Here is a 15,026-nt window from a genome sequence, read left to right on the forward strand (position 1 = left end):
GGGTCCATTTGTCTGTCTGTCTGTTTGTTTGTTTGTCTGCACAAAACTTTAGTGTTTTTGTCCACAACCGCTTGTCGGATTGAGACAAAATTTTCACCATACTACTCACGTAGAATGTTTTATTGTTGATTATGACATCATAAGTCACATTGTTTGGCAGCCATATTGGATTTACCCTGAAACCTATTAAAATAAATCTTCATTTCTAGAATGACTGGACAGATCGAGGGGAAACTTCACACAAATGTTCCCCAAGCCTTGGGGATACCAGGGTATTCACGAATAAATTATGTCACATGGTCTGGTAGCCATATTGGATTGAGCGAAAATCTTTAAAAATTCTTTCTGTTGAAGCGCTTAATGAATCGACGTGGAACTTCACAGTTATGATATTTTAATCCCGTTCTAAATTCAATTGAATAATAATAATAAACGTCATGGGTCAGGGTAAAGTGTCCGATCAAAGCGGGGTTGCATCAAAGCGGGACGTCTTGGTACCCGGTCATCACTGCTAGCAGCTATAAAGTGGCAGTTCTAATTATGTCTCTTATTAATTACGTAACACACCAGTGCACAAGCACCGTACAGAATACACTGCACAAAACTACACAAACACCACACAAAACAAGTCCTGGTAAGGGTCTGTAATCTCTGATTGCTCTTTTTCTTCTTCTGCTTGCATTTGAGATCCTTCTCAGCCTTCCTTATTCTCTGTACTAACAGTTAACACCTTGATTTATGCACTACCCAGGTTCCAAAATGACAGAGTCACAAAGCTCTTCACATCACCAACTTTTTTTTTCTGGAATTCCATTTTGCCTTTGCATTTGTAGCTCCTCTTATTATTATATTTTAAAAATTCTGCTATTCCTTCTACTTTTACAGTTTCCCATATCACATGTGCTTTCAGCTGTGTTTCAAGAGTTGATTCCGAAAAACAAGCTTTTCTCAGCTCATTCTCAAACCCTCTCCCAGTTCCAAACCCCATTTCTAAACCCATTGGTTCCCAGTGTTCCCATATTTCACATGACTATTAATGGTTCTCTCTACCGGCCAGCTGATGATGTCCTGTATGCTAATTTTTGCACCAGCTCTGCTGGATCACATGACTTTGAAAATCGGGATGAAATACAAGAGGATGAAGAATTGCTCACACGACACAGGTGTGATCAGCCACATTGTTGAACCAAGCCTGATAGAAAGCACAAAAAACAACTTGTAATTAATTAGCTATTATTTTTTAAATCAAATGTAAATTTGATCACAGACAAGTTAAAAAAAAAAAATTATCTATTCCAACAGAAACATTTTCCAAGTTCAGCCAGAATTCCTGTCCAATCAAACGTATTCATTGGATTGTGAAATTTAGTTTAATTCTCACAATAACTACTGATTGCTCCTCATTCTGTCTGTTGTACAGTGGTATGCATAGCTTTGCACTGCTGTGTCACCTGATTATTTAATTCGAGTACAAATCATAAATTTGACCTTTTTTGGCCTTGTAAAATCAGTCAGCACATTTAGTGTGCCTGTGAATGTTTTAAGGTGCCAGTGATTGAAAACAAGTCAGCTTACCTAGGAAAACCAGCTAAATCAAGCTGGCTTTCTAATGATGGAATAAATGATTGTTAAACCTTCTTTCTCCAGCCCATCTGCATCACCAAAGCATCGAAAAAGAAAATACAAAAGGTAAGAATGACATCTTCTATTATGAATGATATGTACGCTGTCCTATTAAAAATGACCAGTAACACACATGGTCTTCCATCAACCACATTTTGGTGAAACTACCTCAATCCAGGATCACTGCTCACCTTCACTCATTTATTCCTCGTTTTTCCCACCTCTGGAACAAACTAACTAACTTCAACATTCTCTTCAATCTCATTGTTCCCTCCAGGTCTTCACGACAGCTGTTCCACCACCATCTCAGATCGTACCCAATCCAAAACCATGATCTCTTTTTACCCTTGTTACCCCCCCCCGCCCCCACCCACACAATCCCTTCTCCTTCCAAATTTCCAGTTTTCTCTCCTGAGAGTTTCCTTCTGTATCCACCTTTTCCACCCTATGCATCCTCTCCTGCCCCCACCCCCCAATTCCTACCCACACCCATTGTTTGTCCACCTCCTTCTGTCTTGGCCTTTGGCTCTGCTGTTGGTGGTTGCCCCCTCTCTGCTGTTGCCATTTCCCCCCTCTCTCTGCTGTTCTGTTTGTCATGTTGCATCCTGATCCATTCAGTGTACTAGTACGGGCAATTCCATGAGCCTTGACTATGTAAACAAAATAGCATTTGCAGACACAGCTTCATTCATACAGAATTGACGTTTAAATGCTCTTTCGCAGTTTGAACAACTGACGATCCAACATTTAATCACAAAGAACAGCTTCTGAGCAGCAAAACTTTCTCTGAGAGTCGAACGTCTCTTCAATCTTCAACTTCAACCTGAAAACAAATAAAATGACTAACATCAGTTTTATTCATTTCATCACATTATTAAAACTTTTACGTTGATTCAGTGTTTCTTTGTTAACCTGTATTTATGGTGAACGTGACGTTTAGGGTTGGTTATACATATGATGACCGTAAAGGTTCTATGAATGAGATTCTCATAATAGACCAAGACGCACTTACAATTTTTCATATTTTCTCAGTACAGTATGTGTCTCGTCTGTAAGAAACCACATGATTTATTTTTATTTATAAGCTAGTAGGTGTACATTGCACAGTGCTGCTCCAATCCTGCTGGCATTTTGAATAAATCAATTTTTTATTTTTCTCATTTTTTTTTTTTTTGCGGGGTCTAAAACACTTCCCTACACCCACTAAGGAATGGAGTCATGGATCATTCAATAACACCTTTTATGTAGTGACAAAGGCTCAGGGGCTGGAGAGATTTTTTAAAATCCCTTTCAAAGTTTTATGAAGATCTGTTTGGCCATCTCTGAGAAAAATGGCGACACACAAACAGACAGACAGACGGACAGATAAACATCTCTCTTGTAGCACAGATACGCCTCGTAAATCCTTTTCTTGGCATGCACCAAAACAAAATAAATTTATATGGAATTGGAAAAATGAAACAATATATGCAGTTTAAAAAAAAATCATAAATCTTTCCTGACATTTGTGTTCATTCACAGGAAACGTAACAAAAAGTCTGGTTCTTCCAGGAAGAAGAAGCGGAGAAAAAGGTCAGAAGGCAACGGTTATGTTATTACACATGTGCTGTGCCGAGTTTTCATATTTATCTTCAACATAATATTAGTCTTGCGTGTTTATTGTCTACATTATATCAAGCTTGTACGTACATCGACTACCTTAAGAGAATTTCCATGACGATGTGATTTATTTGCTTTGTTAACAAAAACGTGAAAAAAACTTCCTACATACAAAAACCCCTTAACGAGCTAGTCTGTCCTTGACGCAGAATTAAAATCAAATAATAGTTTTGTTTTATTTGTAAGTAGTGTCGCGGCTTGTGGAAGAGCTACAACACACAATGCATGAGGACGTGACAGAACAAAAGGAACAATTTAAAGAGAGAGGGGCACACACCAACAGCAGGGTTGAGAGACAAGTTGGTGGGAGACTTGGTGAAATAAACGATGTGGGGGGAAATGAGGGCTAGGGTAGGATATGGGGATGGTCAAACAACATCTGAGGCCTCCGTTCCAACCTGACAAATCTCTCAATCCAGGCCGCTGATGATAAACATCATCCGTTGATGAAAATTTGTGAAGCCTTCCACACAAAAAAATTGGAGTTTTTGTTTGTCAAAGCAACTTGGTGGGAAGATGGAGGTTGTGGGAGTGAATCTGGGAAAGGTAGCTTTAACTACACAGCAGGATAGAGGGTGGTGAGGCAATGAGGTGCTTGGAGTTCTTTTAAGGAAATCAGGTCCTGTCTGAGAAATCTTATCTTCAGGCAACTTAACAAAAATAATTCAACATCTTTAGATAGCAGACATATTTTGTCAGAGTCCATTAATTGAGAGTATTTCTCTTGTTGCTCAAGTGGGATATGGAGTGGGGCATAACATGGGTGATTGAACGAATATCATCCTCTTCTCCTCCCCCCCCCCCCCAGTTGTATTTCTTACTCGAGTTTAGAAGTCTAATAACATCAGTTTTGTCAAATGCTCATAATTTTCTTAAATACTAAAGGTTTGCAAAGCAAAGCCTATTTTTTAAAATGTGGACAATCTCTTTATTACCTCCGCCAGCAAAGGTGGATGGATGGAGGTTATATTTTCACCCCTGCCTGGCTGGCTGACTGTTTGTTACTTGGCAAGAAATTATTATTATGTTGTCTTTTTTGCAAAGTATGTTGATCACTTCCATTTGTTTGTCTGTCCGCTCACCTTTCATCGCCTACAGGTCACAATTTTAAACCGATCCTCACAAAACTTCACCAAATGATAGAGTTGGTGGTCCAACAGAATCCTATTTATTTTTGAGGTCAAAAGGTCATTATAGGCTGAAGGTCAATATAGGCCAAAAGGTCAACATAGGTCAAAAGGTCAACGTAGGCCAAATTTCTAAAATTGTCAATTTTCATCCGATTGACTTGAAATTTGAAGAGGATTTACGTATCAAGTCATTGAATTAAACCAACTATTATTTTTAGATCAAATTTGTTTTATGGATTTTGCAATCACTGTATCTTGCTCTGCACAACATCTTTCTTGCTTGTTTGTCTGTGAGCAGGACATCTCAAAAAGTTGCAGACGAATTCAGACGAAATTTGATGGACAGGTTTGGTGTGTGACAAGGACTAAATGAATAGATTTTGGTGAAGATCCGAATCCGAATGTAGATCTGAGTATTTTTAAAGTGATTCTTCACCTTTGAGTGATCGCAGAGCTAAAAACTATATATAGCACGATATCTCAAAAAGTTATCTCAACGGATTCGGACGAAACTGGGTGAGCAAGTTTAGCATGTGACAAGGACTAAGTGATTTGATTTTGGCGTAGATCCGAATCCGGATCCGGATACAAGATTGTTTTTATTTGTTTTGTAATTCTTTGCCATTGAAAGATGGGCCAAAAACTACATATATATATATATATATATATATATATATATATATATATATATATATATATATATATATATATATATATATATATATATATCATGATATTTCAAAAAGTTGGGATGGATTATGACAAAACTTGGTGGATGAATTGGTTGGGTGACAAAAACAAGCCGATTCGATTTTGGTTCAGGTCCGGAAGCAGATGGTGGAATCAGATGAAACCTATCAGATGAAAAGCAGATGAAACCTATCAGTGGAATATAAATCAAACTGTTCAGCCTGGCGGAGGTATGCACTCCACAGAGTGCCGTTATAGTTTGAGTTTTGCAGTCAGCCTACCTTCCTTTGTGTACACTCCATCTTATCACAGTCATTTTGACCCGTCTTTTGGTTAACCAAGCGAGAATTTTGACAGCCTTGACTATGGATACGGTCATGACCAAAAATGTGATGGAGCATTTTGGCGGTTCAGTAATGGACCCGGTTTTGATCCGAAACAAAATGGAGGTGCCTGTGCTTGGTGTACTGCGATTCATAATCTCAGGACACAACATGGTGATGTTCATTCTAGAAGGAGATAGGCTGCATGAAATAGAAGTGATCGTCTTCGGTGTTAGGGTCGAGAGACAGTTTGGGTGCATTGATAAGGAGTTTTGGCAGTTCTGCAAAAACAATGGTATCACTTGCTTCTTCTCCTTTTTTTGTATTCACTGTCGAGGATTGTATAAGAGCTAGCACACAGAAATGCACAACAAGGGGAGCAGGAGACGAGAGGGGTGGGAGAGGGAAGGAAAAAAACAATGTGGTACAGAGACATGAGATCTGTGGAAGGGAGAGGGATGGTGCAGGGTGCACAGGGTAAACAAGATGGACATTACAGAGACTTTCAGGTCCTTACACAACAGGGAATTTCAGGAAGGAAAGCAGGGAATTTGAAGGAGGTGGGTTTGGGGTGGATTAGTGGGGGTAGAAAAGATCGTGGTTTTGGATGGGGGAAGATAAGAGGTGGTGGTGAACAGCTGTTTTGAAGACCTGAAGGGAAGAGTGGGATTGAAGTGAGTGTGGGAGTTTGTTCCAAAGGTGGGAAGAAAGAGGAATGAAAGAGTGAAGGTGAGCAGTGATTCTGCCATGTTTTGAAATGACACCGTTTCTGAGCCACAATCAAGGTTACAGCTTCCATAAACACATTCACAAGAGTTGTAATCATGACTACGTTTGTGATCATGGCCGTGGAAATGCGCTTTTCGTGTTAGGCAAAGCAAAATTTATTGTACAGGCTGTTCCAAAAAGACCTGGACAACTTTGGTTGTTAATACATTTAGTACCACAAATGATTTAAAAAAAAAAAACCTTTTGTTTTATATGATACAGAAACTCATAAAGTTTTCTTTATTTTCAGGTCTGGTGGTTTAATGTAAAAGAAAATGGCGACTCCACGGGAGAAAACTCAATGCCTCGAATGGTTCATTGAGATGAGATCTGATATGCAAGTTCAGCGTAATTTCTGTACAAGGTATGGAAGGAATCCGCCATCGCGGACTGGTTTCAGAGTGTGTGGTTCAAGAGGTTTAAGGAGACTGGAAATTGTCAGAAACAGAAAAGTACCGGTCGACCAAACACGTGTAGCAGACATTGAACGAGTGAGTGAATCATTTCAACAAAGTCACAGAAAATCAATTTGACGCGCATCCAGAGAACTGGGACTACCAAGCACAACTGCACACAGGATTTTGTGTAAAAGGCTGAAGCTTTATTCCTATAAGGTTCAGATTCCACAGCAACTAAAACCAAATAACGGACCCAAACGCGAGGCGTTTGACTTGGAAATGCTCAGTCGCATAGAGGATGATGAAGATTACCTGAAAAAGGTCACGTTCACAGATTAATCTTGCTTTCGTGCATCGGGGAAGGTCAACCACCACAATGTGAGGATCTGGGGCTTTGAAAACCCCCACGTGGTCATTGAACACATACGCGATAGTCCAACGGTCAATGTGTGGTGTGGCCTTCTCCATGATTGCTTGATGGGTCCGTTTTTATTTGTGGAGGATACAGTGACCTCAATAATTTCCATGAACATGTTGAAAGGATTTGCCTTCCCAAAGATTGAAGACCTGAAACCCGATATCATTTTTCAACAGGACGCCCCCCCCCCCTCATTGGGCCTGAGTCGTTCGAGCCGTCCCAAATGAAAAATTTCCAGGTTGCTGCATTGACTGAGATGGACCAACTGCCTGTCCCCCATGATCACCAGACATAATCCCCCTTGATTATTTTTCTGTGGGGGTTTGTCAAAGATGTTGTCTCCAACACTAAGTTGGCAAACCTGCAGGATCTTCGTTCTCGGATCACAGCTACATGCGCACTGGTGGACGCAAACATGCTGATCCAAACTCGGCAACAACTCATGTACCGCCTTGATGTCCTGCGCGCGACAGACTGAGCTCCATTGAAGCGTATTGATGGGGTGCACAAAACTTTATGAGTTTATTTATCATATAAACCAAAGGGTATCATTGTCTCATTTGTGGTTCTAAATATATTAACAACCCAAGTTGTCCAGGTCTTTTCGGAACATCCTTTACATGTAAGATAATATATAACTTTGATTTAAACAATCTTCCTGAGCTGCATCACGACTGTATCCTGATTGGCTGTCGACAGCCGCCTTTCATCCCACTCCTTTCCAAAGGACCAGTCAAGTGGCAGCAGTGCTGTCGGTCACAAACCTGAAGCCCATAGTGTGGACGGTGGTCAGCGATTGGCCGGCAGAAATAACGTGATGACGCATGTAAGTGCTGGCTTGATGAAACATGAATAGCCATTGTTGAGAGGAAATGACAATGAAAGAAGGAGAAATGGTTTAAATGTCTGAAAAAGATGAAATCATGAAATGTTTGGTTTTTCAGTTAATTTCCTCGCACCAAACAAATTAGACATTCATAAATTGCAAGAACGTCACAGTTTTCAACTTTTTCATCTTGAGGTTGCCTCATTTACTTTTTGGGGCCATCTCCATATTACATAAACATACGGAAGGAAGGGTGGCAGAGAGATGAGAATTGAAAACAGGCAGGTGTGGGAGAAGAGGAGAACGTAAGAGGGCTGGGTTGGGAGGAGTGGTGAGGGGATTGGGGAGGGGGGAGGAAGTAGGAGATGGTGTCAATAATATTTTGCATTTGTAATATGTAGATGGCCCTTGGTACATAAACAATTTTTTACGGTTTCATTTAATCTGGCCTGGATCGTCATGTTCTCAATCTCGTCTACATCTTTCTAACCCACACATTGACCATTCCCTGCATCCTGACTTGCAGCCGGTCTTCCCAGATGACTATTGAACATTTAATGAGGTTAGCCTTTACATCTTGGGATGGGTGTGGCCTCTTCCAGTCATTGATTAAGACATTAAATTGTAATTTTTTTTGGAAAGGGGTAGCGTATGCTGTGTGGACCGCTGTGTCGTGCAAACTCACTGTATGCCCGCTCCCCCCCTTTCTCACAACTTACCTAAAAAAGGAGTTCTGTCTGCGGTCTTGGTAAGTGTTGCAGTGGATTGAAGGCTTTGTCTGGCAGGAAATAAAATACAAAGGGGAAAGTTTGGATGGGGTGTGGTGTAGAGTGGGCAGATGGTGAACTGTCAGGCTGTGCTGTTCTCTGTGGCTGATTGTTATTGATTATGGTGAAATATCTGTGGAACTCTTCCCCCAATTGTCTTTCCGTTTTCTCTTTTTAAGGGTTCATTTTCTCCTAAGGAAGGGGTTTTACTCTTCGTTTGATTTCATTTTAATTTTTTTCTTTTTCTTTCTTTCTCATGTTGTCCCCATTGATGTTTGTCACATTGATTTGTTTCATTATCTCTTACCCAACTTCTGGCTTCTTCCCTTTCCCTTCTTCCCTTTCTTCCCTTCCCTATCTGGCTTCTTCCCTTTCCCACGTTTACCCTTTTTACTTTCTCGTGTTTATGTGCGATTGTTTTTGCTCATCTGGTTCTTCTTTCCTCCCGGTCTGTGTACCACTCTTTCCCACCTCCATGCTCCTCTGCTATGTGCCTTCTCTGTAAGGCTCCGCACACAACCAAATTTTTACTTTTTCCACGTTTTCTTTACTCTCTTCCCCCAGAATGAATGGATGGTTACTCTCTGTCGATTGCTTTCTTCATCTTTCACTTGTTTTTCTTCTTTTTTTTTTTTGTGCATGCAAAATCTTTAGTTTCTGTTTTTCCCAATCAGAAATATTTCACTTACCAATGATCCGTTTTTGATTTCTGTGCATGCAAGTATTTTTCTTCCGATTTCAAACTCTTTCACATGTACTGAAAGATCATAAAACCTCATACTAATTTCGTTTGACAAAAATCAATGTTTAAACCCTGTTGAACGAAAGCCTGCTGTACCTGCTGCCCATTTCCTACCTTCTCTCATTATTCACCCTGACTACCTTCACTTCTTTTCCTCTTTTTTCATTCACAATAATTCACCTTAGGATATAACGGAGGGAAAAGACTCATGTGCTGGTAAAGCAGGGCCGGTCACTTGGGAAACCCTGAAAAAAGGACCTGCTAAACCTGCGGTGCCACCCTCTCTGAGATCTCATACCACTTCCACCGCACACTCACACTCAGAGGATTCGGGGTCAGAGCGAAGACACAGGTACTCTTTGATACAGTGCATTAAAGTTTGGTCTTTTGATACAGTGTCAGGGCTTTATATGATTAGATTTTTTTTTGTTTCTGGATGGATAACCTTTTGTTTGGGTTTCCAAAAGGGTTGTAAAGCCTATAGGCCGACTGATACCGCGGTTAGCAGGTCAGCAGCTCACACTGTTTTTATTAGTGGACGGTTCTGTATCTTCCGTAGACTGTAACTAAACCCGAAGTTGCATTTTAAACTTGATATCGGATTTCTCGACCACAATTCAGAAACCTCATTAGCTGTGTAATGACATTACCATTCCTTTCGTGCCATTAAAAAAAAGCACATCGGGGTGCCGAGGAAATTTCAATGGCAAGAAGTACAGTCCTGGACGGATTGCCACTCCAACGCAGGTTTCCCCGAATGGTTATTACCCCAGTACACAGGTACTCATTTCGCCAACCTCGGAACGATGACAGGCTGAGTTACCCCCACCTGGTGTTAATTCAACAGCCGACAGGGGCTCCAACTCAGGATCCTTAGGTCCCAAGCCAGCCACCTTCACTGCTAAAGGCCCGGTCACACCTTGACGTTTTAGCCAGCGATAGCAACGTATTAAAATGTATCTAAAACGCTGGCTGACGTTGAACTTTTGATGTTTTTTTTTAAGATTCGGATGTATTCATAACGAGTTGGTCGTATGCATAACATATTAGTAATGGACACAGAACGTTTCGTTGTGTTATAGATAACTTATACCAACGAATGCTGAACCTGTTGTCGGCCTACACAACCGATGCCCAACGATAGTCTAACTTAGGCATAGCGCGTTGCACGCATCGCCGACAATGTCGTGACGTAGCCTATTAAAAGGCTAACGCACAACGATTCGAATCATAACTTCCGTAGAAATGGAAGTGACAACATCGCGGTCACACCTTGGCGATCTTGCCAGCGTATGCCGACCTAAGAAAAATGTGTCTAAAACGTTGGGGCACGTCAAATACGGTATGAGTAAGTTTGGTATACGTGAGTAGAACGCTAAAGTACGCTATCATACGTCGTAGTAAGTAGAGTACGTCAAGAAATTTTAAACATGTTCAAAATTTTACGACGTACTCGGCGTATGACACACGTTCCGCATGCGATGGGGATAAGTTTTACACACGATATGTGGACGCTTACACACGTCCACAAAGGCTACTTATAAGCTACTCATAAGTCGAAACACGTCGCGGTAATGTCTTTTTTACGCGAAACTTATTTCTAACTTATGTTTGACGTGCTTTGAACCAATTCTTTACGTAGTCCCAACACACATCGACGTATGTAGACGTATTCCAATGACGTCTTCCGGTCGACAAAAAAATAAATTAACGTGTTTCTAGCTTACAACTGCCATATAAAGACGTGTTCCCAGCGGTTTTGGGAATTGGTATATAAAAATGGTGTTCATAAAAGGGGAACCCAACAGTGTTTTCGAGTCCTTTTTGAGTCGATGTCCATGTCAGCAGTAACAGTATCAGTATCAGTATTAGTATTAGTAGTAGTTTGTTCATGTTGGCAGTAGTAGGTGAGTGTGAGGCTGGTGAGTCACAGGCAGGGTGCGTATGCCGTCCATCGGATGGATGTTAAGCTGGCATCCTGTCTGCTAGCATTCATTGGTGGACGTTAAAGATCCCCCAGTGTCCTCGGCAAAGAGTCGGCGAGCTATCGCCGGCACCCTGAACAAATTACGAATTCCTTTCCTGACCTCCAGAAGGTACAGCACCTACAGAGAGACCATATGGTTATATTGACTCAAAAAAGCAGACGAAGCATCAGCAGCACAGCCGCACCCTCAGCCGATGCTGCCACCCCGCAGCCTTGTGCTGCATATGAAACAAGAAGAATAAGAAGAAGACTGTGTGAATTAACTTCGTACTGTCGTTTGCAGCAGGAGGGGGCAGGGCTGGCACAGTGACAAATCACCATCATCATCACGGTAAGATCCATAATGATCATTTTATTATTACCATTTTCTTTATTTATCTGACTTACCAAATGTCTGATTTCACCGAGTATTTCTATAGCTGAAAGGGGTAAATTGTGGAACTTGTATTTTGCATAATCCGTTGGATCATCACGTCTCGAGTGGTTTTCTGCTTGTTTTCTCGATTCTCACACTCCTTCCAAGAAAGAACTTTCACTTCTCATAAACATGACAGAATATTTTTGGACTTGGGTTCAAGCTTTATGATTGACGTTCTCTTTTATATCTTAAAGACTGCCTCTTCTTCTGAACGATGACAGTTCATCATTCATGAAATATTTCCAAAACCTTCAAAAAGACAACACGTTTCACTCAGATACGGTTCATTTGCAATGCGAGTTTGTGCAAACGGTGTTGCCAAAGAGTATGGATCCTTTCTTTGCTCTGATCGTGCACACACGTTGACCACTCATACACAGTAACACCTCTTTTTGAAAACGGTACGACACGATCTGAATTTTATTGCACACTTAAAAACTCCGAAACAAATCAGATGTTTTAGCCGCCAGCTAACAGCTGCTGTAATCATTATCATAGAATCAGTCACCTGCAGAATTTAAATGTGATTATGCTTCCCTGTATGCCTTCATTTTTCTAGGTCTTTCCCTTCTCCATCAATTCGTGTGACCCCTTCCCCATCACACTCACCACCATCTCTCGCTCGTCGACCTCTGGGCCGAGAATCAAGAAGACGAAGCCGCAGCCGGTAATTTGGGGGCCACAAGGATAGTGAGAGAGATGGGATGGTTGAGTGTGGGAGGTTACAACAAAGATTGGCGAGTTTTGATTGATCATTTTGGATTTCTTGGAAATGAGGGGAGAGGAGCAGCAGCTGAAATGTGAATCTTATCCAGGTTCCTCCTGATGACTTCATCTTTGCTTTTTGCTTGTTCGGGTTCCTTCTGATTACTCCAATGCAGGACTGTGTACCTATTTGGTCTTCTATTTTATTTGAATTTAATTCATCTTGATTCCATTCTGAATTCAATTGAAAAATAATTCTAAAACGTCATAGGTCAGGGTCAGGTGTCCAATCAAAACGGGGTTGCATCAAAGCGGGACGTCTTGGTACCCGGTCACCAGCAGTTATAAAGTGGCAGTTGTAATTATGTCTCATCAATTACATAACACACCAGTACTCAAACACCATACAAAATACACCACACAACCCACCACAGAAAACAGGTCCTGACAAGGGTCTGCAATCTCTGATTGCTTTTTACTTACAAAATCTAAAGATTTCATAAGTATATTGATGACTTCCGTCCTCTGTTTGTGTGTTTGTATTTGTTTGTAGGCACGAGAACTCGAAAACGGAAGAAGCTACCAATGTCAAATTACACCACGTGATTCAAGAGTGGCTAGCGCTGATTACATTTTGGTCAAAATCGGTCAAAGGTGAAGGTCACAGTGAGGTCAAACATTCGATTTTTGATGGTTTGGTACAGAATCATCGTAGAAACTTCTGGTTTGCGTCGCTACCTTCTCTAGAGACAGCTTTTATTAGACAAGGTTAGAGGTCAAGTTGACGATTTCGTAAGTACCAGTCTATGACTGCTTGTTTTATTTGTTTTTCATGTCATCACCTTATAAGTACAGTAGTTTTAAAATGTCATGGAGAAAGAGAGCGAGTGTAAATAAAACATTTTACCAAATAAATTTTAAAACACGACCTAGAAATGTCTTCTCTTGATAACATAAGACAAGTCCAAAAAGAATGAAATGGAGACCATTATACAACGAGAAAGGCACTTGGTAGAGCACATACCCCCACCACATAATGCCTGATCCACGAGAACACATCAGGCCCAATACATTTTTGAAATATGATACTATATATCAGTTTTAGCCCCATCTCTCAATGGTGAGGATTAACTTTAAAAATTAAACAAACCTCGTATCCGGATTTGGATCTTCACCAAAATAAAATCAATTTGTGGTGGTCACACACTCAACATGTCCACTAAGTTTCATCCGAATCCATGGATATAACCACCATACAGACACGTCAGGAGATAACCACCGTACGGACATAACCACCATCCAGATACATCAAGGGAAGGCTGCTTGAGCAGAGGACAAGGTAAGGCAGTGTGACGAGAGAGTCCGTCTGGACATAACTACCATCCGGATATGTCTAGAGATAACCATCATCTGGACATAACCACCGTCCAGTTACATCAAGGTAAAGTGGTGTGAGGGGAGAGCAAGGTAAAGCAGTGTGAGGGGAGGGTCCGTCTGGACATAACTACCATATGGGACACGTCCAGAGATAACCACCGTCTGAAAATAACCACTGTCTAGACACATATGGAGATAACCACCATCTGGACATATCCACCATCTGGATACGTGTGGAGATAATCACCGTTTGGATAAGTGCAGAGATAAACACCATTTGGATATGTGCGGAGATAACCACCATCCGGGCATAACTACTGTCCAGATATGTTCGGAGACAGAAAGAAAGAGAAAGGTGTGGGAGGATGCTACACTGTATAAGGAGGGGGTGGAGCGAGGATAGAACAAAGAGAGTGAGGGGTGGGGTAGTGGAGGTAGTGGGGGTAGGGGAGTTAGCAGAGAATATGTTATACTATATGAACAAAACACACACACACACACACACACACACACACACACACACACACACACACACACACACACACACACACACACACACACACACACACACACACACACACACACACACACACAGTTGTCGTATGACAGGTGGGAAAAATTTGGCTCTGTAATTGAGAAACACGTCAATACGGCAAACAGCTCAGAAATCGGATGTTATCAAATGTATTTTGCTTTGAACCTCACAAAGAGAAAGCAGACCGAGTCATAAAATAAGCAGTCATAAAATAACAAGGGCAAAAGAAAATGTGATCGCTCATACACTGCTGAGGTTAAACATTAAAACTTCCAAGATACGGGATGAAATTTTGCCATCACGGCACCCAGGTAACCAAGCATGCAGGCAAACACACACACACACCTGCAGAGAGTCCCTAAATTACAGATTCAAACATACCCATATATTTACCTCTACCTTGAAGCAACTACCGACTGTACATCCCAATTGGGACACAAACTGTACCGCTGTCGACTGTGGGGTGCTCGGCAATCGGCTTAAGCACTCAAGCAAGCACTCCAATTTAATGGTTGGCAAGCGCTAGCTTTGTCTGAATGTCCAAAGTATGTCCGAATTAGACAAATGAATACTTAGTAGTCGGAACTGCTGCAAAGTTCAATTCTGAAGCTTAAATTTTGTAATTCAGCTTGGTTTAAGAGATTCTCCAGATTATGGCAA

At 41.2% G+C, this 15,026-nt stretch overlaps 1 protein-coding gene across 8 annotated transcripts in view; it reads left to right on the top strand.

Moving 5' to 3' along the window:
* The window catches only part of LOC147008949 (uncharacterized), an 82,742-nt gene that overhangs the window by 53,841 nt on the left and 13,875 nt on the right, over positions 1-15,026 (top strand). For 5 of the 8 annotated variants that reach the window (XM_085864421.1, XM_085864424.1, XM_085864420.1 and 2 more), the window contains 7 exons: positions 1,092-1,163; positions 1,648-1,689; positions 3,145-3,195; positions 7,709-7,835; positions 9,530-9,696; positions 11,615-11,662; positions 12,309-12,416. In XM_085864421.1, coding sequence (XP_085720547.1) covers positions 1,092-1,163; positions 1,648-1,689; positions 3,145-3,195; positions 7,709-7,835; positions 9,530-9,696; positions 11,615-11,662; positions 12,309-12,416 — 615 coding nt within the window. Of the gene's footprint in view, positions 1-1,091; positions 1,164-1,647; positions 1,690-3,144; positions 3,196-7,708; positions 7,836-9,529; positions 9,697-11,614; positions 11,663-12,308; positions 12,417-13,007; positions 13,370-15,026 lie in introns of those variants that run through there. The other 3 variants (XM_085864423.1, XM_085864417.1, XM_085864418.1) reach the window with 3 other exon arrangements.

This window comes from Eptatretus burgeri, chromosome 18 (assembly GCF_056783735.1).
Source record: "Eptatretus burgeri isolate ZD-2024b chromosome 18, Ebu_testis_v1, whole genome shotgun sequence".
Classification (NCBI taxonomy): domain Eukaryota; kingdom Metazoa; phylum Chordata; class Myxini; order Myxiniformes; family Myxinidae; genus Eptatretus; species Eptatretus burgeri.